The sequence below is a fragment of the Sturnira hondurensis genome, unplaced genomic scaffold (genome assembly GCF_014824575.4).
Source record: "Sturnira hondurensis isolate 20B ecotype Veracruz unplaced genomic scaffold, ASM1482457v3 Scaffold0015596, whole genome shotgun sequence".
Lineage (NCBI taxonomy): Eukaryota > Metazoa > Chordata > Mammalia > Chiroptera > Phyllostomidae > Sturnira > Sturnira hondurensis.
This window is the reverse complement of record NW_028088227.1, coordinates 12,539,774-12,566,993: the sequence shown is the minus strand read 5'-3', so window position 1 is coordinate 12,566,993 and position 27,220 is coordinate 12,539,774. Positions and strand designations below refer to the sequence as shown.

Below are 27,220 nucleotides of genomic sequence, written 5' to 3'. Positions count from 1 at the left end.
TTATGGCCAGCCTTTGGAAAACTACTCCTTCCTTCTCTCCTTACCACTTGTATTTCCCACTTAAAAAATTCACTCCAAATTGTGTCTTAATTATTGTTTAATCAGTCCAGGAGTGTCTGCATTTCAAAAGAAAATGTTTCTGTGAGAAGTAGGTGAGGGAAGTACTTCAAGAAATGGGCTTTCCTCTCTTTTTCAAATCTTAATCTATTACACTTTTATTTTCACTATTGAGTGTAATAGTCTCCACCCAGCGAGTTTCTGTTGCTCTTTGGTTAACTTAAAATCTCTGATACAGCCCTGCAAGATCCCGCCCTGGCAGAGTGATCAGAATCCATTCTTTATGCTCTGTCTTGGCGGGCAAACTATTGGACCTCTCTGAGAAAGAGACACTCGTGATCCAGAGTAGGGGTCCAGAAATGTACACACAAAACCAAGCACTGCAGTAAACTAGACTACGGAAGTTTGAAAGTCACGGTTATAAGGCGAGCCATTCTGAAGATGCTAGGTTCTTGTGGACCCCAGACAGAATCCGCGCCTCTCTGCATTCTTGCCTCGGGCAACCACGCGGATGCGGTGAGTGTTAAGGATTGAAGGTGGGCTCCGGGACCACAGCGCGCTGGAGAAGAGGCCCTGGTGCTGGGGAGATGCCCAGGCTGCCGGGCAAGGGTTGGACAGAGACAGAGGGATTGAGTAGCCGAGGAGCAGGGCCTGGCCCCGCGCTGCTGAGCACTTGGACACTCCGGGACGCAGAAGGCAGGGGCGGCCCCGGAGCGCGGCGGCCGGCTCGGGCAGGGGGTCGGGGGGTTGGGGACCGCTGGATGGGGGCGGCTGCTGCGGAGCCTGGCGCACTGGGCGGGGCGGGCCTCCCCGAAGCCCCCAGCACTGGGTAAGATCGCCGTGTCTGGCTTCAGAGCGCAGTGCACGGCGGCACCATGGAGTCCGGCCACTTGGAGATGATTTTTGACCGCGTGGGGCACTTCGGCAGGTAGGGAGATGGGGCAGGAGGGAGGAGGGAGGATGGCCCAGGGCGGTGGCAGACGCGTGGGCGTCGGCGGGGCCGTTTCTTTCCGTTGCAGCGAGGTTCTCGCGCTGCACTCGCAATCTGAAAGCATCTTTCACCCCACGTGTCTCAGAGAAGTCGGGAGACTCCGGTTCAGACTGCCGGTCCAGACTCCCGGAACCTGGAGGCAGGACCCCCCCACAGCGAGGAGAGGGGCTATGGGGGTGCACTTGGCTGCGGGCTCTCCGGGCTCACCTGCTGCGGGGCAGGCGGGACCAGCGCGCGCGCCACGGAAGCCGCAGTCCCGCCGCTCCGCCGGCCGGAGAGGCCCGACCGCACAGATGGAGGAGTGCCTGGCCCTGCGCGCCCGGTTCTCTAACCCCTACCGAACAGTGTCCTCTTCTACTTCCCGATGCGGATGCTACTCCGCCCCGCCGCGCCCTGGGTTTCTCTTAGTTCCTGAGCAGGCATTGCCCCTTAGGAACAACCGTTAGGCAGAATTTGTTGCTGTTTATAGGAACCTAGTATGTGTCAGGTACTCTGTGCCAGGTAGTTAGTGACACACAGTGCTTCNCCGCAGTCCCGCCGCTCCGCGGGCCGGAGAGGCCCGACCGCACAGATGGAGGAGTGCCTGGCCCTGCGCGCCCGGTTCTCTAACCCCTACCGAACAGTGTCCTCTTCTACTTCCCGACGCGGATGCTACTCCGCCCCGCCGCGCCCTGGGTTTCTCTTAGTTCCTGAGCAGGCATTGCCCCTTAGGAACAACCGTTAGGCAGAATTTGTTGCTGTTTATAGGAACCTAGTATGTGTCAGGTACTCTGTGCCAGGTAGTTAGTGACACACAGTGCTTCATCTGATGTCCATCGTGATCTTGCAAAGGCGGCTGGTAGGGCCACAGACCCACCCACAGCTCTCACCTGGTGGGACCTAGGTTTAACCTTTTTACACTCGGCAGCCTCTTTTCATTTGTTAAATTAATAAAAAATGTTTAAATGTATTCAGTCATTCTTTCAGTCATTCATTCATTTATGGAGAAACTCGTCTATCTGACCCCGAATGCTTCGGGAGGAGAGGAAGCTGGGTGAGGGGCCAGACAGTACACTGATCGGAGTTGGAGCCGGGTCTGCATCCTGGCCAGCCACTATCTCTAACGCGATTCTGGGAATATTGTGGCTCAGTTTCTGATCCACAAAATGGGAATCACACTATCTGCCTTACCTTCTGTTCCCAAGTTTGTAGTGAAGAAATGATATGGTGCTGTTCTTCAAGGTTCTTCAAGGAAAGTTGCACTGCTTTTTGTTGTGATTCCCAGTGTCCACAAAAAGGAAGTTACCCAGCCAGTGAGGAGAGGCAGGAGGTCCCAGCTGTCCCCCTACTTCCTCCTAACACCTGCACTGTTGGACTGTGTCTAGCTCTGTCATCAGCACATCCGGGCTTCTTTAATGGTCACTACAGTCCTATGGGATTGGTAGCATCACTCTCATTGTGCATACAAGATATCTGCCTGAATCACAGATCTGGTAGCAACAGAGTAGAAGTGGGTGTCGCCGGATGTCCATTGGTCTCCACAGCTCACACTCTCAACCCTGATGCTCTCCTGAACACAGTTAGGTACCCACCCTGGTACTCAGCCAGGCCCTTTAGTTATTATCTCATTTCATCCTTCTGGAAGCAGAAGGGTCAGAGTTCAGCTCTGGGGTTGGATGTCTCAGTTCCAATCCTGGCTCCACCAAGTTTAAACTATATGGTACTGAGCATTTTATTTCCCGCTTCCTCATCTGTATAATGGAGGTGATAACAGAACTACAAATGCTTATTATAAGTCCTCCACATGTAGCTTCTCATTTCATCCTCCCAGTAACCCTACGAGGTTATCTCTGTGTTTATCTGTACATATATTAGGCTAAACCTGACAGAGACCGTTCATATTTGCTTATGTTCTTTTTTTAGTCCATAGGCCAGATATAATAACCTGCTTTTCTTCTCTTTTCAGGTACCAGATATTTATCTATTTCACATGTGCCTTCCAGAACATCTCTTGTGGTATCCACTACTTGGCTTCTGTGTTTATGACAGTGCTCCCCAAGCACACCTGCAGGCCCCCAGGCAAAGTGAGTCAGGTCCTTTTCCAAAACACCTCCATTTGGAGGCTGGAGGACGTCTGGAGCCTGTTCACCTCAAAGGAGGAATATCACGTTGTGGTGCTGCAAGAGGACGGTGAGGTCTGGGAGCTCAAGAGTTGTCACAGGTTCCGGTGGGAGAACGTGTCACATTTGAACTATAAATACAATGGCATTAAAAGTAGCTTTCCTTGTTTGGATGGCTACATGTACGACACCAGCAAATGGGACAGCACCGTGGTGACTCAGTGGGATCTGGTCTGTAACCGAGAATGGTTTGCAAGGCTGATCCAGCCCACATTTATGTTCGGAGTCCTGCTGGGAGCGCTGATTTTTGGCTACCTTTCTGACAGGTAAAAATGAAATATTTAGCATTGTTGCACTGGGGTAGGGTTTATTTTCCTGTCTGGTTTTCTTAGGGGTCAGGGAAATATGTTAACAATTTCAGTTGTTTTCATGCTTCCAATCTACATACCTGCCTCTTTGCCGATCTGTTAAATAACATTCACAAAATAACATATTGGGGGCCCTGGCTGGTGTAGCTCAGTGGATTGAGCGCGGGCCTGCGAACCAGAGGATCGCGGTTCGATTCCCAGTCAGGGCACATGCCTGGGTTGTAGTCCAGTTCCCTGCAGGCCAACTCCCAGCAGGGGACGCACAAAAGGCAACCATACATTGATGTTTCTCTCCCTCTCTCCTTCCCCTCTAAAGATAAATAAATAAATAAAATCTTTAAAAAAAAAATAACATATTGGGAAGAGAATGCATTCTGAAGACAGTCTGCCTGTGTTCAAATCCTGGTTCTACTTATTAGCTATGGCCCCCAGGGCAAATTGCCTGACCTGCGTTTCGGAAGAATCTTGTTTGTGAGCTGGAGATGAAAATCATAGCACTTGCCTCAAAGAGTTATTGTGAAATTAATACAGAAAAAATACTTTGGATATAGCAACCATTCAACAGATACTAATTGTTATTTTGAATATTCTTTTTTGTTAAATAGATCTCTGTTGTTAAGAGATGTAGCTTGGTTCTGCACAAAGATTTCAAATACAGGAATTATCAGGTATAGATAATAAAATAACTATGTTTGCTCTTCTCGAAGAAGTGAAAGACAAGTCTCAAAACATTGATAAATGTCTGGAAGTTGTATTTTAAAATGACATAAAATTGAAGAATAATTAGAACATCTGGAAAATTTTAAAAAAGTGATCAACACACTTCCTGGGTACTTTAAACAACCTTTTATACACAGCTAAGGAAAGAATTAGTAAAATGGATGATAGTTCAGAAAAAAGTATCAATAATAAAACTCAGACAGATAAAGACCTGGACAATATATGAGATTAGAATTAAGGAAGACAGGGGAATAAGATGTGGAACATGTTTAACATTACAAGCTAATGGTGGAAAGGACCACATTAACATATTAGAGACCAAAATTCTTATCACCAACTCAGTAAACACAAGAAAAGCATTTAATAAATTTTAAAATCCATTCATGACAAAAACTAAGAATAGAAGAATGTCTTTGCTAATAACAAGTATCTACAAAAAGACCCACCCCTAGTGGGGTAGCTCGGTTGGTTGGAGCGTCATCCCAACACACCAGGGTTGTGGGTTTGCTGCCCAGTCAGGGCACGTGCAGGAATCAGCCAGTGGACGCATGGACAGGTGGAGCAATGAACTGACGTTCCTCTTTGCCTTCCCCTCTCTCAAATCAGTAAATAAAAAATTTAAAAGATGGCATTCAACGTGCAAATGAGATCTGGGTGTATTAATGCGTAGGGGCCAACAATCTAGCCTAGTGTTGTGTGGGAGCAGAGAGGACCAAGTGTGTGCAGATGGCCCTTCCCCGTTGCTCCCACATCTTCTGCCGTACCAGGCAAACCTGTTGGCTGGAATCTCCGGACTGTATTCTTCTGCCTTAAAACTCTCTGTCAGAGAGAGCACAGGGGGAGAAAATATATGCAAGTTGTATGTCTTAATAAGGGTCTAGTATCCAGAATATATAAATAGCTCTTACAACCCAACAATAAAAAAATCCAATTTAAAAAGGGCACAGGATTTGGGCAGATATTCTCTAAAGAATACACACAGATGTCTAATAAGCACATATAAAAATGCTTAACCTCATTAATCATTAGGGAAATGTACATCAAAACCACAATGAGGTAGCCCTGCACACTCACTAGGATGGCAGTAATCAGAAAGACAGGCAGTAACGAGAGTGGTGGAGCACGTGGAGAGATTGACATGCTCATACGTTGCTGGTGGGATTGGAAACTTGGGGCAGCCACTTGGGAAAACAGCTCAGCAGTTCCTCAGAAAGTTAAAACTTAGGTGACCCAGCGACTTCACTCCTCAGCGTATACCCAAGGGAATGAAAACGTAAATTCCTCCAGAATCTTGTTCAGGGATAGTCATGGCAGCGTTGATCATAATCATTAAAAACTGAAGTAGTACAAATGTCCACCTGAACAGATAAACAAAATGGGGTGTAGCCATACCGTGGAAATGTCAGTCATAAAAAAGACTGAAGTACCGTCCTGGCTGGTGTAGCTCAGTGGATTGAGTGCAGGCCTGCGACCCAAACAACTGCAGTTTGATTCCCAGTCAGGGCACATTGCAGGCCAGTTCCCAGCAGGGGACCCACGAGAGGCAACCATACATTGATATTTCTCTCCCCAGATACAAAAGGTCATAGATTGTGTGACTGCGTTGATATAAAATGTCTAGAATAGGCCACTCTACAGAGACAGAAAATAGATGGATGGGTGGTTGCCAAGGACTGGAGGGAACAGACTGGAGGGAGCAGAGAGTGAGGAGCGACGGTTCCTGGGTGCAGCTCCTTTTGGGGTTAGATAGTGATAAATATGGCACAACTCTGGGAATACACTTAAAAGCCGCCGAATTGTATCCTTTCAAAAATTGATCTTTATGGCATGTGAATTCTATTTCAGTTTTAGAAAGTCTATCAGGAATATAATTTGTTTTTTATTTGCTTCTTAGGCAAAGAAATACCCATCCAAATTATAAAAATATAGGGCAAGTAAACACCTTATTCTATGAGCAGAATGTAACAAGACCTCTGTCTTTGGGGGTGGGGCTCAGCAAGAGCTGGGGCACCTTTGGTGGGCAGAGCCAGCCCTGCAGGGAGGATGATCCAGCAGATCAGAATGGAAGCCCTGGGAGGGATAAATCCTCCCTCCTCTTCCCCGAAACCCCCAATTAGAGATCTTCTAGGGAGCACCCAGAGTGGTCATGTATGCGTATCAGCAGCTTGGGCAGAGGCCTCTCCTCTCCTGGGAAAGACTGGCTTCTGGAAGAAACCTGGTGTTTACTCACGTTCTGCTCAAAATGAACAAATAACAGCAATCAAATATATAAGCTATTAAAAATATTGGTATTCAGCACTCATTGTTCATGGATCCGGGTTGATGTTCAAACTGTTACAACTGTACTTTGCCTCCTCCGCTGTTGCTGCTTCTTTTCCAGGGTGGGAAGACGAGTGGTCTTGTGGACCACGAGCATCGGCATGTGTGTGTTTGGCGTAGCGACGGCGTTCATGGTGGATTATTACAGCTTCATGCTTGCACGCTTTCTTCTTGCTATTGTGAGTTGTGTTTTTTAACCTCATTAATTCTGCTACAGTGTCTTCACGTTAAACCTTAATTCTCTTAGATGTGCTTATTTAGAATCTAGGGCAAGAGATCGAGGATTAACCTTTGTTCTCTCCCTGGCAGAAGTTTTTCTGTGGAATATTAATGCACTCTGTTTAGAATGTAACTCATTAAAATGAAAAGTTGCTGCTTACTGGGCTGAAACTTTTTGTTCGACTCAGTGCCTGGCACATGAGCTACATTCCACAATTACTAAGGTATTATTTTATTTCTGAGCGATTAATTATATTCATCTTGTCAGGCCCTGCATTTATGAGCCGAACAGATGGTTAAGGTATATTGTTAAGGAAGTCATTTGTGTTTGTGCAGTCAGAATGCAAACAGGAAGGCATCAGACCTTTCTGTTCTAAAGAACAGTGCATTCTGGTAGAAACAGCATGAGTTTAAATACAGCTCTGTCATATATTAGCTTCTTAGCTGTGTGATCACAGGAAAACAGGTTGTCCTCTTTGAGTTTTAGTTTCTAAACTGTAAGCTGTAGAAAATAGACCCTGCTTCACAGGGCTGTTATCAGGATTCAGTGAGATTCCAGTAAACATCTGCGGTGCAGCACCCAGCAAGGGGTAGGCACTCTGTGGGATGGGGACCGTCACTGAAAGTAAAGCAGCGAGTGAGGACGTTGCCACACTTGGTGAGGCTTTCAGACAGGTTCCAAATTACCAAACAGCAGCAGCAGTGCTTCTGTGGGAAGGTCACTGGCCGAGGATAATGGAGTAAAGTTTTTACCTGTGGGAAGAGCTCGTAATCTTGCTGAGCTCAGAGAAGGGCAGGTGTCCCTCTCACCGGGATGGATGATCCAAGGGCCCAGACATTGATATCCACAAGAAGTTTCAAAAGAGTATAATTCAAATATTAAAGGATAAAGAGAGGCATTTTGGGAAATTGGTGGTGCTGTAGAATAATTTTGCAAAAGTTAATTTTATGATTTGTCTTATAAAAGTCAAATGTGAAATAATTTTGCAGTAAAAATTTTAATCCTTTCATCCCCCCAAAATCTGTCATTTTATTTATTCTTTTTTATTCCAAGAATGATCACAATATTGCTGTTGTAATCTAAATTTTGTTAAAGATAGGCCTATTTTCAAAATAATTTTTTCTCCATTTTTTTTATTGTGGTAAGAGACACGCAACATAAAATTTAGCACCTTAACTTTTTAAGCGTGCAGGTCAGTGATGTCAGGTACGTTCACACGGCTGCACAACCGTCACCACCATGCATCTCCAGAACACTTTCCATCATGCAAAACTGAAACTCTGTACCCACTGAATGGCTCCCCATTCTCTCTCCTCCGTCCAGCCACCACCATTCTACTTTCTCTGTGAATATGACTATGCTGGGTCCTCATATAAATGCAGTCACACAGTATCTGTCTTTTTGTGATTGGCTTACTTCATGTGGCATAATGTCCTCAAAGTTTATTCGTGTTGTAGTATGTGTCAAAATATTCTTCCTCCTTCCCTTTCAAGGCTGAATAATATTCCGTTGTATGTGTGTATGTATGTGTGTGTGTGTGTATATATATATATATATATATATATATATACATATACACCACATTAGGCTTATTCATTCATCTGTCTATGAATGCTTGGGTTGTTTCCACATTTTAGCTCCTGTGAATTAGGCTGTCATGTACATGGATGTACGGGTATTTCTTTGAGACTTTGCTTTGAATTCTTTTAGGTATATACCCAAAGTGGCATTGCTGGATCTTATGGTAATTCTATGCTTAATTTTTTGAGGAAGTCTCATACCATTTTTCTTAGTGGATGTACCATTTTACATTCCCACCAACGGTGCATAAGGCTTCCAATTTCTCCACCTCCTTGTCAACCCTTACTATTTTCTGCTCTTTTGATGTAACCATCTTAATGGTTATAAGAGGATATATTGTGATTTTGATTTGTATCTTCCTAATGATTAGTGATGTTGAGTATCTTTTCATGTGCTTGTTGGCCACTCGTGTACTTTCTTTGAGGAATCCAAGTTCTTGGCTTGTTCATTTTTGAATTGAATTGTTTAACTGTTTATTGAGTTTTAGAAGTTTCCTATATACCCTAGATAACTTTCTCTTATCAGATGTGTGGTTTGCTGATACCTCATTCCGTAGGTTGCCTTTCACTCTGGTGATCGTGTCACCTGATGCACGGAAGTTTTAAACTTTCATGAAGTCCAATGTGTCTGTTTTCTCTTTGTTGCCTGTCAAAGTAAAGGTTTAGTCGAATCTTTTTTCTTCCTACTGGTTACCACAATGTTTTGTCCCTGTTTAAAATTTAGGATTTAATAATAAGGACTTCCTGCACAGGGATAAATTGATATGTACATGTACAAGGAACTGAGAAATACGTTCGCAGTATAAAGGAACATTTACATGAAACGAAAGGTAGTGTTTGACATTTATTCATACATAACCTCTCAAGTTTTGCTGTTGGGGGTGGGAAAGGTCGAGGAAGATGAAAGGACCCATTTAAAGTCAAAGGATGGATTGGACTAAATGCCCTTTTACAAATGTGATATGGGTCCAAAAAACGATTTGTTTGTCATTTTCTTTCTTGCATATGTGTCATTTGCAGAGAGCTCAGACCCCTCAGTCATTACAAATGTGATCCTAAATCCGAACCACCCCCTTTTGTTTTTCAGGTTTCAAGTGGCTATCTCGTGGTGGTGTTTGTCTACGTGACCGAGTTTGTGGGCAGGAAGGCTCGGACGTGGGCGTCCATGCAAGTGCATTCCTTTTTTGCATTGGGAACGATGGTGGTGGCTGTGACGGGCTACTTCGTCAGGACCTGGTGGCTCTACCAGCTAATCCTCTCCTCAGTCACGATCCCCTTTCTCTTCTGCTTTTGGATGCTCCCAGAGACACCTTTTTGGCTTCTTTCCGAGGGAAAACACGAAGAGGCACAAGCAACAGTGGATATGATGGCCAAGTGCAATAGGGCAAGCACCTATAAGCTGTCAGAACTTTTATCACTGGATGTCTATGGTCCTGTTGGCAATAAGCCTCCTGAAGTTCAGGGGTACAGCTTCTCAGATCTGTTTTATGACTGGAATATTGGAACAAGGACACTTATCGTCTGGCTGATTTGGTTCGTGGGGTGTTTGGGATTCTATTCCTTCTCCCTGAATTCTATTAATTTAGGAGGCAATGAATATTTAAACCTCTTTCTCATGGGTAAGTAGTTAAATTATATATATATATATATATATATAATATTTTATTTATTTAACTTTACAGGGGAAGGGAAGGAGAGAGAGAGAGAAATATCAATGTATGTTTGCCTCTTGTGTGTCCCCTGCTGGGACTGGCCTGCAACCCAGGCATGTGCCCTGACTGGGAATCGCAGGCCCGCGCTCAATCCACTGAGCTACACCAGCCAGGGCATAAATTATATTTAAGTGTAACAATGAAATGAAATTTCTGCTGTGTTTTTAGTGCCTTTTTTTCTTACCAGGAACAATATTGTCAACGTCATGTTTATGATCTCTTGTAGTGTTATTATACTGTAACACATGTATATACTTATTTTCTTTTTTTAAAAATGCAAATAGTCCGAAGAATTTAGCCCTCTCTTTCTTTTCTGCCTCTTCTCCTTGCTCGTTTCCTTCCTTGAAGCCCATCCCATCTCAGAACGCTTCTTCATGGTGACTGCTGTAACATTCGACTTCGTGCCCTTTCAGCTCACCATGTGTTTTCTTATGTTTGTGTACATAAACTTTCCATATTTTGACATAAGGGAAGTTATTCATTCCATATTGCTCTCTGTTCCTTGTTTTCCTTTTAGAGTATAATATGCCTTGGAGATCTTCTGATCTCTTGCTTTCTTTAAATGTCCTTTCTTTAAAAAGTTTGTTTGTAAAATAATCTAAATGCATGAGACTTAATTTTGCTGAGGTTCCTCCATTTTAGTAGCGGGTTAAAATTGGCTTCAGATATTGCAGTGATGGCTTGAGACATACCTCCTAGGGCACACCAAATTCACTGCAAACGTGAGAGAAATAGTACAGCTCTATCAGTGTTTGTCCATCTAACTCCTGGTCATCTCCATGTTGGCTGCCCGTGTTTGATATCATTCTCAGAAAATCTTGCTTTAAAATTTTTTACATAGAAATCATCCCCTTATTAAAGTGCTCTGATAACACATCTATTTTTGTTAGGACTTGTGAAAAAAGTCATTTTAAGGAAAAAAAACCCCACATTTACTCTCTTTTTGTGCAAACCAGCAAGTTTCTCTTGCTGTCATCCACATTTGATATGTCAGTTTGAGAAATGAGGCCACATTCCGAGAACAGAGCAGCAAACGGTAGGAGGCTGAGGTGGGGGCAGGGCAGGTCTGAGGAGGCTGAGGAAAGCTGCAGTTTTAGATCTGTGTGATATGGTTTTTTTTTCAAAGTTTGTGACACGTTATTTTGAAATATTTACATAACCAAAATATAAGAGAACAATTTTGAATCGTTTCTCCAAAATTATCTTTTCCCAAGGAGCACTATTATTTTCAACCACAAATGACCTCTGAATAATGTAATCCATGGAGCTGGTGAGACTACATTTGACTTTTATCTGCTGTACTGTCGTGAATGGGAAGTAGAGTGCGATGCTACAGCGAGTCTCTTTGATACGTTTTTTGCAAAACAGAGAAAAAGCATATGTGAAATAATGTCAGTATCTTCTTGTACGAATTCACTGCAATGTGAATTGCAACTTCCAACACCATCAAAAGTATTAGAAGTTGCTCAAGAACCAATGGTCATTTTCCCGGTTTCACAACATTAGCATCTCTGTTCCGTGAACATTTGTTGTAAGTTCACATGAATGAGTGGCACTCAGTCAGTGGTTTCTTAATTTTGATGGAGATATAATTATTCAAGGAACTGGGCAATCTTGTAACTATAAAAAGGTTTCCAGGACCAATCTACAGGGTTTTATATCCTCTACTTTCTTCGATTTTTCATGTCCTTACCCTTTCCGGTAGTCCTCTTGCTGGCAAGTACTTATTTCCATGCTGTGAAATTTTTTAACCAGTTTTCATCTCCTGAGATGGTTTGGGGCTGGCGGGCACTTCAGCTCTGGTTTTGCACCATTTGCAGGTGATAAATAACCTTTAGGGTCACATGCAGTTAGGAGTGGAATGGGGTCCAAATGATTAGAGAGATTATAAATTGTAAAGTGGAGAAAGTAATGGCCCATTGCCCGATCCCAGAAGGGCTGGGCCTCAGTGCTTGGCCCATTTCTATCCCATATGTAGTGAAGCCAAAAATCAGATGTTGTGTCAGCATCCTGAGGCAACAACTCAAGGAAAACCAGTGTAATCTGCTCTCACTGTCGCTTCAGCTGTTTCACAGTTGCTGTCCAGCTTTGCTAGACTCTAGGACACTGTCTGGTGGCTTTGTACACGGTCCTATGCAGGGGAAAGTTCTGCATCCCACATAGAGGGAGGCCATGGAGGGGAGGGGTGGGGGGGCAAGGCTGCGGGTACCGGGGCTTTGGCTCACCAAGACCTCACTTCCCATCCCTGAGCTGTTTGTTACTTGCTGGTTTGGTTTAAATCATTTACTCTTAGTTGTTAAGGGGGCATGATAATCCAGGCTTACTTCCATGAGGATCTTCTTTTTTTATCCTTATCTGAGGATGTGTTTATTAATTTTGAAAGAGAGAAATACCATTGTGAGAGAGAAACATTGATTGCTTGCCTTCTCATAGGTCATATGCTCCCTGACCAGGGATTGTAAGCTGGGTATGTGCCCTGACTGGGAATCCAACCTGGGACCTTTTGGTGTGTGGGACAATGGTCCAACCAAATGAGCCACCCAGCCAGGGCTCCCGTGAGGCTCTTTTGAAGCCCACTGTCTTACTTGGTCTTGAAAAGTGCTTGATGAACTCTTAAAAAACAAACAAACCCAAGAATAGAGAAGCAGATGTACCTGCTGTTCTGACCTGAAACGTGAACCCGACAGCAGTGTCTGTGAAAGGGAGGTGTTGCCTCCGAAGCTGTTTATTAGTCACATTAATGAGAGACCGAGAGACTGTCTCTCAAATAAGGCTCAGAATGTTGTTGTTGTTATCATCATCGTTTTTTTTCAGTCTGAGCCGTTTTTCTTTTCCGAGCAGCTTCAACTGAATTTAATTTCAGATGTACTACTAAGAATGTTCACATAGAGAACATGTACCCACCCATTGTGATGTGTTCCAGAACCTTGGGAGACAGTTAGACGCAGACCCGCCTCCCCAGGTGCTTGGCAGCTGCTGCAGACGAATGCACCAGTGCAAACGGCTCCTGAGGGCAGGGGCGGGTAGTGCCCTGAGATGAGACAAGCTGCAGAGGGAGGAAAGAGAGCTTTGAACTAAGAGGTCTGGACTGGCTCCTTCCCCAGCGGAGATTGCTGGGTCCACTCAGTTTTGCTGGGTCAACTCAGTTTTGCTTGAGAGTTCGTGCTTGCCTCCTGTGTGGTTCTGGCTGATGGATGATAAAGCTTTTTTTGTTCTGGCACTAAGAGTCAAGCTTTGGATCTTCAAGGGAAAGACTTTTATGTCATTTATGGCTTCAACTCTTTAATTTTTATTGTGGGCGAGTAAAGAGAAGTCCAAAACAAAGTCCCTGTTCATATTCCTATTAGATTAAATTCATATTTGATTAAAAATGTTAACTTTTAGATTTAAAATTCATCAAGCAGTTATCGTTATTTTATGAACTTAACTGACACTGGATTTTCTACTTTAGTTTCTAAGTTTGAAGTTGCTGCTACAAAAATTTCTCCCTAGTTCTGTCAAGCATAAAAAGAAAAACTGGGACAACTGTAATAACATAAACAATAAGCTATAATTTAAATTTTAAAGTATGCATGCAATCATCAGCATTAAAAGAAATAAACAGAAAAAGATCAGAAGTTATCAATATTGTCCATTAATGATACTTATTTATTCATTTAGCAGGCCTGTCCTCCAGGCAGCCTGCTCTGTCCTGGGGAACTTACAGCTCAGTAGGGGCTGAGATTTCTAGGACAGGTGGTCAGTGCTGGGCGTAGGTTAGCGTTAGTGCATTTCACGGGAAACACTGTCCCAGGAGTTTAAAAGTGCTGGGGCCGTTGCCTCTGGAGCAGTTGATAGTTCTGAGAGGCCCCTGGAAGCAGAGATACTGCTGATCATTCCTTGTGGGGAATGGGCTACGAGGCGGGGTCCCCTCCCACGCCTGGACACTGTGGTTTACAGAGGGCCCTTCGCTCCATCACAGGTGCCGTGGAAATCCCCGCCTACACGTTCGTGTGCTTGGGGATGGACACCCTGGGCAGAAGAACCATTCTGACCTTCTCCCTCCTCTGCTGCGCAGTTTCCTGTGGCGTGATCATACTAATCCCCAGGGTGAGTTCTTTCGTGTTTTATTTAGGGGATGGTTCATTATAGTGTGACGGTTGGGGAGAATTTTTAGCTTGTTACAGTAAATATGAAGATCAATTTAGATTTATGGGCAGAGTGCATATATAATATTTAACAATATTTTTTCTTTGTAAAACCCATTCTGTCTCTGTTATATAGTAGAACATGCTCATTGTTGACCATTTAAGGAAACAAGGAATATATTTTTAAAACACCCTTACCCCACTTCCCAGAGATGGTCAGCGGTGTTAAGCACAGTAATGCTGACTGAGGAGAGTAATTGCCTCCCAGCGATTACCACCTCAGACATTTATTAACTCAAAAAAGATCTATCCAGCATTTATCCTGTGCCAGGTGTTGTTCTAGCTGCTGAAGACATGCCGTGAACCAAGTTTCTGCAGTATAACAAAGAAAAAGCAGGACGAGGAATGGAGAATGACTGTGTACTGCCAGGGGCACACCTGTGTGCTCTTTTATTTCATCCAGGGCCATCAAGGGTGATGTGCCTCTCAGAGAAGGTGCCGTTTGATCAGAAACCTGAAAGACAGAGGGAGCCGTGGAGACATCCGAGGGATATAACGTCCTATATTCAGGATCGTTTCTACTTTAGTCTTCTTTTCTATTGTGCTAGATTAGTAGTTGCCAATCGCCACTATTCTCCCCGAGGCACCTGCTTTTAAAAACGTGGTTTCTTGGTGAGAAGCACTGCCTTAAATCACTGAAAGGACTTTCCCGGTCCCTTATTTTGGCAAGCCTCATCCCCTAGAACACCTCTTGCACCCAGAAGGGCCCCGCTCCCCCCTGCAAAATGTTTTCAGAACCTGTATTATCATTCTCTATTTGAAAAATATTGTCACTGTAACAATATTTTAAAATACTGTATGTAATTTTCTCCAGCGATAGTATCTTAACAGGCAGCACAAGGTGTTTTAAGTTTTGTGTATTGTTTGACATTGAATTTAAGCTGACCAGTGGTTTCTTTTTAGAGCGATACCCCACTTAATTATCAGGGTTGATGGATCAGGTGTTTTATGTAACTGAAATTTCCAGGTGTTTGATATACAGCTGATACGGATGCAATAAAATTGCTTACAATGAGGTCTTTGCCAGTTTGAGGGAGCTCCGTCTGTTTTTGTCTGTATTTTTAAGTAGTTTGCAGTGATAGTAACTGAGTTGATGGCAGGTGCCTCTGAGTTGGTGAAGATTTAGGGGAACCCCATACCCTTCAGGACCCACAGTGGTCAAGCCACAGCGGAAATGGGAAAGTGGCTGATGGGCATTTCCAGTAGAGCACCAGCCCCTGACCACAAATTTCTCCCCTCTACTAAAATTTCTCTTCAAATGGTAGTGCTAATACACATTTTTTAAAGTCATGTTAATTGATTCAGTCAGTAGTGTCTATAGTAATAGTTAAGGTGACAGGGTGACACTGGCTGCTTTACTAGAGGCATCCCCAAATCTCAGTGACCTCACATAGTAGGTGTTTATTTCTAGCTCACAGAAAGCCTGATGTGTGTGTGCGTGGTTGATACCAGTGGGAGTGGTGAGGGGAGGGTGTTTGCTCCCCGGAGTTACTCAGGGACTCGGGTTGACAGAGGTGCTGCCATCCTCAGTACGTGAACTCCAGGGTTGCCTGGGTTTCAGCGTGCAGCTGGCAGCTAAGGGGCACGAGAAGAGATGGAGCACGGGAGGACTTTGTGGGCCGCTGCTGGAAGTGAGCCGCCCTAGGGAAAGCGGAGAGTTCGTAGGAGGCACCCACTGAGTGGTTTGCTGTTGAGGAATACATCAGCTAAAGGCAGGGGGCGTGGAGAGTCTGTACTAATAGTTAGCACGTGTAAATTATTTTCTGGAGATAATTTATAAGCCATGGGATTACTGCTGCAAAGGCTGCAATTTTGTTTTTATGGCTCTTGGATTTATTCTGCTGGCTCAGTGCCATTGTGGAACCGGCATGTTTGGATGCCTCTCGTTCCAAAGCAGTCCCCCCAAGAGATATTTTTTTTCTTGTTTGGTAATTTGAAATCTCCAAGGCTGGGGGCAGGCACAGTAAAAACTTTCCTGTAAATTGAAAAGCTTTTGCGGACCATGAGTAGAGTTTACAAAATAAATTCAAACAAAAATAAAACTCTTCATTGTTCTTGAAAATACTAGAGGACTAGAAAGTTTTAATGAATAATTTTAGCTCTGGCTGGTGCGGCTCAGTGGATTGAGCACAGGCCTGCAAACGAAAGGGTCACTGGTTCGATTCGCAGTCTGGGCACATGTCTGGTTTGGGGGCCAGGTCCCCAGTAGGGAACACGTGAGAGGCAAGCACACAGTGATGTTTCCCTCCTTTCCCCTCTCTACAAATAAATAAAGTCTTAAAATTATTTTAAAGATTTTGTATTTTCTTTACAATATCACTTATGATGGTATATTTTGCTAATATGTTTATTTCAGAGTTATTATCATTGGACTATGTTGACCTCTATGGTTGGAAAATTTGCTATAGGATCGGTGTTTGGCCTCATTTACCTTTATACAGCAGAGCTGTATCCAACCATGATAAGGTAAGAGTAACTTATTTTTCTGTTGTTTTCCTATTATATTTCGCTTACATATTATTTTGTTATGTTTGGCCTTTGGGTATAAGTGCTTTATTTTCACAGATGCTACTGGATCTCTGAGCTAGGAGGAAGTTACAAGATGCTGATTCTGAATCTGAGGCTTTGTCTGTACCTCATTGGCAAGGATAGTAAAGAAATAACACTCAGTTATCCTAAAACCATTTTAAATCTTGAATCTAATTGACTTACACTGACTCTCCATATGGCTCAGTCTAATTTTCTGAGATGTGTCTCTTGATGTTCTGGTGTTGTATGAGTTTGTTAGGGCTAATGTAACAAACCACCAAAGCTGGAAGACTCAAAGGTGGGAAATATGTTTTCTCACATTTCTGGAGGCTGGAAGTCCAAGATCAAGGTGTTTGGTAGGTTTGGTTTCTCCTGGAGTATCTCTCCTTGGCTTAAGAAAATATATCTATTCATTAAAAGCACATTGTTTTCTTCCTGCTAGACATGTTATAAGGTTTCTTTAAATAGCTTTTAGCAAAAAGCACACTGAGATATTGCTTGATCTTTAAAAAATAAAATGTTCCATAGATATAAATCTCTTGTTTTCTCAAACTCCTGTTCCCTATTCCAAACAAATTTCTGTTCTAGAAGATTGATGTTATCCTCAATAATAGACTGAATATACACGAGGGCCCCATCTGCGTACCACGTGAAGAACGGTTTACCCTTTTATGTCCTGAATTGTCCGCATGCTTGTATATGCCACTGTTTTGGAGAATGTGGATCTAAATCACAAGTGATACTTGAAAAATTAAAGTAGGATCATTTCCAAGTATATTAAGCCAAGCTTAAGTTTTCTTATTTGTTCTCTGCTGGAGGGCAGACCAGGGTCCCGGAAGTCAGTCCCTCACTGTGTCATCTGTGCTCCACGCGTCTTCTACTCCTGCCGCCACCTGTGCTAATCGCCCTCTTGTTTTCAGGACGCAGGCCTTGGGAAGTGGCAGCATGGTGTCCCGTGCAGGAAGCATCATGGCTCCGTTCTCCCTTTACCTCTCCGGCATTTGGACCTTCATGCCTCAGGTGTTTAATCAGCTTGTAGACCTTTACTGAGAGAGCAGAAGAAAGGCAGACCAGCTAATTGCCTTCTGTATTTTTTATTTATGGGAGGCTAATTTATCATTCAATGATAGGGGTCTGTAGAAACCTTATGGACAGCTCACCAAGCAGTAAGTAGGGTGGTAACCGCTGTTTTCTTGTTGGCCAATTGCCTTCCATCCACTGATGAGCTGAACACTACAGCACCATCTGCAGAAGGGCCTCTCCTCGCCCATGTCGTGGAGAGGAGAGGGAGAGCCCTGGTCTCTCAGTGCCTCTGCCTGTGTTGCCTGCCCAGCCCAGCCTGTGGTCCCCCATCCGGGCACCCGGGCTGCCGCTGCCTCCGGCCCCTGGCCCCTGCTTTCCCACCGCGTGCCTCCTGGTCAGGGGGAATTCTGGAGGCTGCCTGTTCCCTGGAGGAATCTGTGGCTTTCAGATATAAAAACATTTTCCTCCTGGCTGTTGGTGGTGTGAGCTTTTTACATGAAGAGTGAATGCAGTTATGTTGTGTTTGTAGATTTCCTCGAGTGGGTGATGAGAGGTTGGGAAATCCGGGGGAGCACTGTTCTTGGTTTCCTCAGACCCCCTGGTCAGGAGGAAGATGGGGGAGTTGAGGAATGGGTGGAGTAGGTGTCACAGGTGGGCACAGGTAACCAGGTTCTTGGTGACCAGGACAAAGAACTGAACCAGAGTTTATAGCAGAGAACATGGGAGCAGGCCAACTCCAAGCAGAGATGGACCTCACAGACTAGAGGGACTCTGTTCTTAGAGGGCGGATCCTTCCTGGATAGTTTTGGTGGGCTTTTACTGCGCATGTGTACCTGGTGGTATTACTTTAAAGCTGCTGCACACGTGGTCTCCTGTGATTTTCCCTGATTGGTCACCATGGAAGAGGGTCCCACAGTGTTGCCAAATGGACCCTCCCTTCTCCTGGGGTCCTCCTGTACTAGGTTCACTTTGCCCATCACCAGAGAATTATAGCTCTTCATGTTAGAGATTGGTGAAAAGGAAAGGAATGATTTATTCAAGTTATGTAGACTTAAGAGCAATGACTTAATGTCTTCATTAAAATCCCAAAGTCCCTTAAAACATGCACAAACACACCACAGTCATTCCTTCCCCCTTTTGCCCAGTCAGGGGTATTATATCTCAGGAGGAGAAATAGATGTCTGTGGCTCAGCTAGGCCCTGGTCCTTCCCAGTAATCTGTGCTCAGCTAGCAGGCCTCCCTCAGTTCCCAGCACCATCAGCTGTGTCACTGGGATCTTCAGTTCTTAAACCAAAACCACATGGCACCTTCTCATGGCCCAGCAGCCAGAGCCCTTTCACCCCTTTCCTTCCTGCGGCGTCTCTCCTGCATTCTTGCGAACTGCTAAGAGAGAGCTCTGCATCATTGCTACATCTTGCTTTCTAACTTCCTAAGCTCTGTGGCAAAGGGAGACCCAAAGCTGAGTGATTTTCCCCTGCCAAAGCCACGTGGTCATTCTTGTCAAGGATGCCGCCCTTGGGTTTAAATCCCAGCGCTAATCTTCCTCTGCAGCCCCATTTCCAACTCCTCCCACAATCAGCTACACCTGCCAGCACTCCTGTATTTTCCAGCTTTTCTGGGCTCCCATAGTGAGTCTGGGCAGGCGTGGCCCAGTGGCGTGGAGCCAGTCATCTCCAAGCTCACACAAGCTCTGTAAGCAGGGGAAGTTGCCTCCCAATTACATCCTGTGTGGAAGTCACTCCCTTCTCCCTGGCCCAAAGTCTGGCCATAGCTATTTAACATATCTATGAAACCAGTTAAAGGATATAGATATGTTAAATGACCATTCTAGATGTTATCTGCAAAGCTGTTGCTATGCAAAACAACTCAATGGCCCTGCTCCATGTGTCCCATCCCCAGTTCAGACACGTAGGGGTGAGGATATCCCATATTTTTAATATTTCCTGGATACCCTGAGTTCTGGACCCCATTACAAACCCTTCTTTTGGGGCCCCCTGGCTGCACCCTCTTACACAGGGATTGGAAGGGACAAGGGTGTTGGGTCAGGGGTGGCCCAAGGTGTCACAGTGCCTTAGAAGAGAGCCCTGGGTCTGCTGGCCCCCTCCTCTCCCAAGGTGCCTCTCGAACTTGAACTATGCTCTAGCTTCCTCTAGGTTGTTCCTTCTTGGCCTCTTTCAGTACTCCTCGGTCTTTTTCTGATTGCCCTTAAGTAAGAGCACTGCCCCCCCACTGCCCCCAGCAGTCTTTCCCAATCTCTGGGTGGGTAGCTTCTCCTAAATTCTGATTTGTCATCTACGATCCCATGTTTCCACCAGGTTCATGGATTATTCTCCCTGAATGTCTTACAACAAATTCCCTGTTTCCCATGCTGAAGTGGTTGGTGACTTAAATTTCCTCCTCCCGCCTCCACTTTGGATTAGGAGCCAGTGGCCTCCAGCACAGCACTTGAGCCTCAGCTCCTCAGCTCCTCATCTGCCCTGGTTTTCATCCCTTCCCTTCCCAATCCACCACAGTAAATCGTGATCTTCTCCCTCAAAACCAGCCCAGTTGGCTGCTTCTGATTCAGTTCCGCATCAGCTTCCACCTCCCAAGTCTTCTCCCAGTAATCCAGCCTCCACCCCAGAATAGTTGGCTCAACCACAGCTCTGTTCCAATTGCCCCCTTACCTTCCGAATAAAATCCAAACTCTGCCTGGTTCAAGTCCTTTCCAGATGGAAATCCTGGCCCATGTAACCTAGTCTGTTTTGGTTCCTCACCCCCCTCCCTCTCCCCCCACACTCCCCCCACCTACTCTCCTCCTAAACATCTCTTCTGTACAGGGCTTCTCTCCCGTCTTGCTAAATAAACTTTCCTTCCTTCCTTCCTTCCTTCCTTCCTTCCTTCCTTCCTTCCTTCCTTTCCTTCCTTCCTTCCTTTCCTTCCTTTCTTTCAATGGGAACAGTTTTGCAGGGACATGTGGTTGCCGTGAAAGTGATGTCGGTGATGTCAAAAGCAGGAAAACAGACAAGGCTAAGTGACTGGAGTGGAACCCCCGTGGAGGAGGGAGGCAGAGGCTTCTGGGATGCAGGAGTGGTTTTGTTGTGGGTGATCCAAAGTGCAATGTGCTCGCTTCATGATTATTTCTCAAACTGCATTTGTTGAATGCCCTTTTAATACTTAAATCATATTTTATGATGCATGTATAGATAGACAGCCATCGACTCTTTTTTCCCTTCTTAAGAGGTAAATGCAAGAACTGTTAGGACTCATAAATCTCAGAAGTGTGAAGTCCATCTGGGACAGAGCCTAGAAGGGCCACCAAAAGACAAGTTAGCACTTCCATGAGGCCCATGGCCGTTGACACGACACAGTCCCTCTCACAGGGTCCTCCCAGGCTTCCTGGAGAGTGGCTGCCTTGCCAGAAACTTCTGGATGAGACTGTCCGAGAGCATGTTTCCCAGCTCACCCTCCCACACTGCCTCTGTGGATGACTGCTGGGGAGCCAAGCAGTGTAGGAAGTTTGGAGGAGGCGGCCCCCAGGTGTCTTTGAGGATGCAGAGAAAACCCCACCTCTCCAGGAAGGCCACCCAGATCTCAATGCTATCTCTCTCCCGTGTCTGTGTGACATTTCCTGTATGTCCCTTTCACTGCCTCGTCACAGGCGGGCTTTACTATTCGCACATGTGTCTTTGTGCCCCCCCGCCCCCAGGTTAAACTGTTGAGCTCTTTCAGGATGAGACCTTTTGTATCCCCACCACCGGGTCCAGCAAAGCATTTCCTCACCCGTGTGCCACCCATGTTTTAATTTACTTACTATTTGAATAGACTTGCTTTTAAAATAATAACAGTGAAGTAATGGGTGTTTATACTAGTTATGTGTTTTGCTAAAACACATCAACAGTATCTCACAAGTGATATGTGTGATCCAGCCTAGAGGCACCTTGCACACTTCGGTGGGTGTTCATCTTTGGGAATCACTGGCGTGGCCCACACGTCTCCCTCCCGCGCTACCGCCTAGTCACAGGTGGATTGGGCACGCAGCCACGCTTGCTCGGCCAGGCGTGGGAGTGCCGGCCTCTGTGATGGGCTGACTCTGTGGTGGAGAAGTGACTTGGGCTGTCCAATCTGCACGGAGAGGGGTTTTGGGGCGTCCAGATCAGTCACCAGTGTCCGACCTGGACAGAGAGGGCCGTTTCAGGGCATCGACTTTTCCAGGAGCACCTCCTTTGTGCAAGCCCTTGACATTCCTCATTAAGTAAATCAAATATAAAAAATGGGAGAGGTTTTTTTTAAAAAACAATAAGCTGAAGCACACAGAAGATAGTTAAATCTATCAAAGCAAAGTGCTATAAATTTACTAAAACCAAATAAAGATTTTTTTAAAGGACTTCTGGAAGGGTCAATTAAGGACTAGTTAAAATGGATTTTTAATTTTATGTAACAGGTACTTAAATGGTGCTTGGTATGTGACATGTTCCTTAAGTCCTTTACAAAACTTAGTTTTCACAGACTGCAGACACTGCTTGTTGCTGTCCCCATTTTATAGATGGGGAGACTGATGTCCAGAAAGTCATTGTCAGCCAAAGGTCCCTCACTTTTAAGGTACAGTGTTGGATTGAACCCCAAACACCACGCCTTTTACCCTGCTAAACCAATAAACAGTACAAAAGGGATCCCAAAGAAATAATCTCCTCTCCACCCTGACCCTGACCCTGACCCTGACCCTGACCACCCTGTCCCCCTTTCCCTAGACAACCTCTGTCAGCAGGGCCTTGTGTATGTTTGGGGAAATACTCTGTAAATGTGCTTCCTTTGGAGACAACAGATGTTGCTTGTTTTTTAATGAGTGAAAAAATAGATTATTCAGTTTCTCATTAAGCTTATTTATGGGTCACGCTGCCTGGGAGCCAGCGCTTGTATTTTGAGGAATGGAAATGCTGATCTAGCAGATACATCTCCATTTTCCCTTTCGAAAGGGAGCACATGTAAGTCACTTGTTCCGATGCTTTTATTATCAACCATTATTTGCTAGTAATCTAAAGAAAAGTGGACATCAGATTCATACCATTTTTTGAGTCATCCACGCATTTGGCAAATGTTTAGTGAGTGTTGATTTTGAACTAACCTCTCTGTTAGATGTTAAGGAGCAGACATGAGAGGAACAGCCTGTGTCCCCAGAGTCTGGTGGGAAGGCAGGAGAGCCAACTGTCACAAGCCCCAGAAATGAAGGCTGGAGTGGGAAAATGCTGGCTCCAGGCTAGGGCTAGAGGGGAGGCTTCCTGGAGGAGGCAGTAAGAATCAGCCTAGTAGAAAAAGGGGATTCTAGACAGAGGGACCAGAAAGGCAAAGGCTTAGAGGGAAAAGGGACCTGGGCAGTCTGGATCTGGGTGCAAGTATTATTGCTCACACCCAGGGTGGGTTGTGGAAGGTACTGTATGTAAGTCTAGAGAGACAGGCAGGGGTCTCAGAGGAGGTCAGAAAGGAAGAACATTTAGACCAAAGGTGGGTTTGAGAGGATAGGGTGGAAAAGCTGCAGCCGTAGGACCCGATGACCTGTTGGGTGTGGTGGAGGGGGAACCGGAGGGGTGTAAGAGCAGTTCCGGGGGTTGGAGGGAGCTTCGGAGCAGGGACTGGGCTGAGGTGGGGAAGGACCGTATGTGAGGCATTTGAGGTGCCTGCAGGGCAGGGGATAGCCCCCACTGGAGTGCAGGTTTGGGGGTCAGCTCATAGAAAGGTGAGGGAGGAGTGAGGGAGACTGAAGAGCAGAGCCCTGGAGTGGTTAAGGTGTGATGGAGGAAGAGTCCAGGTCAGAGACTGAGGCACAGCAGCCAGGGCGGTGAGTACCCCAGAGGAGGGGAGGAGGGAGGAAGGCAGGAGAGGACAGTGGCTAAGAAAGAACAGTACAGGAACACATCCCAGGGGCCTGGGAAGAGGAGCTCCGAGGGTGGGGGCGTGGGCCAGGCTGGGAGGGTGGAGCGGGAGGAGGGCTGAGAGAGGAAGCAGTGGTGGGGAGGAGATGGGTGGGAGGCTGGGGAGCCAGGCAGAGGGCCTCTTTTGGTTCTTTCAAAAGGTCACATCTATTGACCAGTTACTATGGGCCAGGTGCAGTTAGTTTTACGTGCCTTATAGGTGTTTAATCCTTTCAACAGTTTTCTGGGATGGGTACTATTATTATTTACATTGTACAGATAAGGACATTGAAGAGCAGGAAAGTAACTTACTCAAGGCTACACAGGTAGTGAGTTCCTGGGCAGAGTGGGCTTGGAGATTATAAGAAACTTGAGAACTTTTATTTTTACAAGCCAGTGTCAAGAAAAGGGTAAACAATATGTGTGTGTGAGAGGGAGGGGTGCTGATGGAGGAAAACCTAAGGGGGGAGGGGATGGGGAAAGAGGAGGAGAAGGGGGAATGGGAAGGGGAAGACGAGTGGGGAGGGGGAGGGAGGGGGAGGGGAGGGGAGGCAGTGGGGTCTGGAGAGGATGGAAGGCCCCTGTGGTGGGGGGGTAGGAAGGAGGGAAGGGGGGAGGGGATGTTGTTGGGGTGTTTGTGGGGTGGAAGGAGCTGGCCAGGGCTGCCAGAGACCACGCCTCCTGCCTAGAGTGAGAGGGGAGAGTGGAGGGCTGTGGATTTGTTTATTGCCTATTGTTGTTACTGCCAAGCTAAAAAAAACAATCCAGTTCTGTCTTGGATTTTCCATTTGATTTCGTTTTTTGTTTAGACTTGTTCAGTGGTTTCAGACCCTGACACAGGGCTCTTTGGGGTTCGTGCATCAGTGTCTGTGTCTCTTGTGTGTGAAAGAACCAGAGAGTCTGTTACACACCCTGCAGTTGTAAGAGTTAGATCGTCAGCATTCTGCAAAACAAACTGAAGAGCTGACCTCCCAGGTCACATCTGTTGCTGAGGTACCTTCAAATCAGAGTGGCCTGTGTGTTTCGTCCTGCTCACTCTCAGAGGCTGTAAAGCCCCCAAGTGTGTCGATTTATCAGAAAAGCCATGCCTTAGGTTACGTTTATGAGCTCTTCCCAGGCAGTATTGTTTTGCTACAAGAATTTAAATTATGTAAGGATGGAACACGTTTTTACAGACTGTATAAAGATTTAGTTCTAAAATCCACCCGACATCTTCCTAATGATCAACGTAGAACAGATACGTACACTTTAATTTTTAATGTGATTTGCATTTTAAAGACAAACACCTGGTGCTATTCTAAAAGGTTGCCTTTTATGTGTCAAAATTTGGGAAGTAAAGAAATAATTGATCTTTGTAAATAGGAAATCAGATGGACCTCCCTCTCCAAAGCAGCAGTTAGTTTCCATTGCGCTTGTTTTGTTTCCCCTTCAGTTCTGTTGGTTTTGGTTCATTGAAACATTCATTTGTACATGCATGTCTGCATTCAGTCACTCCCCACCGTCTGTTGAATGCCGATGCGTACTGGTTACTGGGGTAGGGACCCAGTTGGTTATGACAGTCACCGACCAGGCTCAGTTGCTGGGTTTCTCCACAAGACAATGCAGTCTGGGAAAATGGGACGGGGCTTTTTTCTTCTCTGTGTAGCAGCTCCTAGGACAGTGCCTGCAAGAGTGATAATGCAGGCAGTATCTGGGATTCACTGAGTAGATGCTCCATGACAGTTAATGAATGAATTACTGAGTGACCAGATTAAGCGCAGACCATGAGTTAAAGAACTCCCAGGCCAGCCTAAGTAACCGAAGGTCTCACTGCAGAATAAAAATGTCCATGTCTCAAATTGAATTCTACTTCCTTTGAAAAAGCTTCAGAATTATCATTCTCTGAAAAAGTACATTTATTTCTTGATGTATCACTTACTATTTTTTTAAAATTCCTTCCAGTTGCTTGTTGGGATTTTGACCTTAGTGAGTGGAATCCTAACCCTAAAACTTCCAGAAACCCTCCGGAAGCCTTTGGCAACTACTTGGGAGGAGGCTATGACACTGTATGCCGAAAAGAAACAGCAGTTGGGGTGAATTATTTCCCACGACCAACAATACTGGTGCTGGACAGAACAGAAGAGATTAATTCAGGAGACTCTGGTCTTGGCGAATGACTGTGCTGCGTGTGCCCTCTGGCACCTGAAATATTGTCCACTGTAATGCCTTTGTATTAGAGAAATATGATTCTCAAATCCTGCATGTCACTGATATGTCTTTTAAAATTTTTTGTAAGAAAGTTTTAAAAGTTGTTTTGTAAAAGAAATAAAAGCTGAGACAAGAATGCTCATTTTTTAGACTACTTTTTTATTGCCACGAAATGTTTTTCCACGTTTGTTCTTCTGTGTCACTGTTTCTCAGCCTTCCCCACTCGCCACCAGAGGGGACACACCCACGCCACTCTGTGCCCGGGCCCCTGGTCCCCAGGGACTGTTGACTAAGAAGAAGGTGTGTGTGAGAGTGCGTTTTGTTGTTCTTTTTTAATTGCAGTTGACATTTAGCGTTATTCTATGCCAGTGTGAGGTTACAGCATAATGGTTGGACATTTGTGTGATTTACGAAGTATTTCCCGATTATTCTAATACCCACCTGACACCGTATACAACTGTTACAATAGTATTGACTGCATTCCCTACGCTGCACTGTACATCCCTGTGACTGTGTTGCAACCATCGTTTGTACGTCTCCATCCCTTCACCTTTCTCATCCGGCTCCCCAACCTCCTTCCCATCTGGCAGGCCTCAGTTTATTTTCTGTATCCATGAATCTGTTCCTGTTTTATTTGCCCATTTATTTTGTTCCTTAAATTCCACATGTAAGTGAAGTTTTTGTCTTTGTCTTGTTTATTTTACTTAGCATAATACCTTCTGGGTACATGTATGTTATTGCCAATGGTAAGATTTTATTCCTTTTTACAGGTGAGTAATATTCCATTGTACATACATACCACATCATCTTATCCAATTGTCTATTGATGGACACTTTGATTGCTTCCATATCTTGGCTTTGTAAATAATGCTACAACGAACATAGGGATGCATAGATCTTTTCAAACTAGTATTTTGGATTTCTTTGGATATGTACTCAGAAGTGGAATTGCTAGGTCTTAAGGTAGTTAGTTCTGTTTTTAATTTTTTGAGGAATCTCCCTACTGTTTTCCACAGTGGCTGCTCCGATTTGCATTCCCATCAACAGTGTAACATGGTTCCCCTTTCTTCGCCAACACTTGTTGTTTGCTGATTTATTGATGATGGTCAATATATATCATTGTGGTTTTAATTTGCATTTCTCTGATGATTAGTGATGTTGAGCATCATTTCCCATGTCTGCTGACCACCTGTATGTCTCTTTGGAGAAGGGTCTGTTCAGGTCCTCTGCCGATTTTGTGATTGGATTGTATGTGGTTTTTTGGTGTTAAGTTGTATGAATTTTTTATAAATTTTGGATATTAACCCTGTATCTGATGTATCATGGCAAATATCTTCTCC

The 27,220-nt window shown here is 45.0% G+C and overlaps 1 protein-coding gene across 1 annotated transcript; it reads left to right on the top strand.

The window, feature by feature from the left end:
- Positions 1 to 888: 888 nt before the first annotated feature.
- SLC22A16 (solute carrier family 22 member 16) lies at positions 889 to 25,918 on the top strand. Its single transcript, XM_037065045.1, is given in 9 exon segments — positions 889 to 985; positions 2,994 to 3,473; positions 6,616 to 6,733; positions 9,442 to 9,973; positions 14,028 to 14,155; positions 16,610 to 16,719; positions 17,703 to 17,802; positions 25,635 to 25,754; positions 25,756 to 25,918. Coding segments are annotated over 9 exon segments (1,707 nt in total). The 5' UTR covers positions 889 to 932; the 3' UTR covers positions 25,822 to 25,918.
- The last annotated feature ends 1,302 nt before the right edge of the window (positions 25,919 to 27,220 follow it).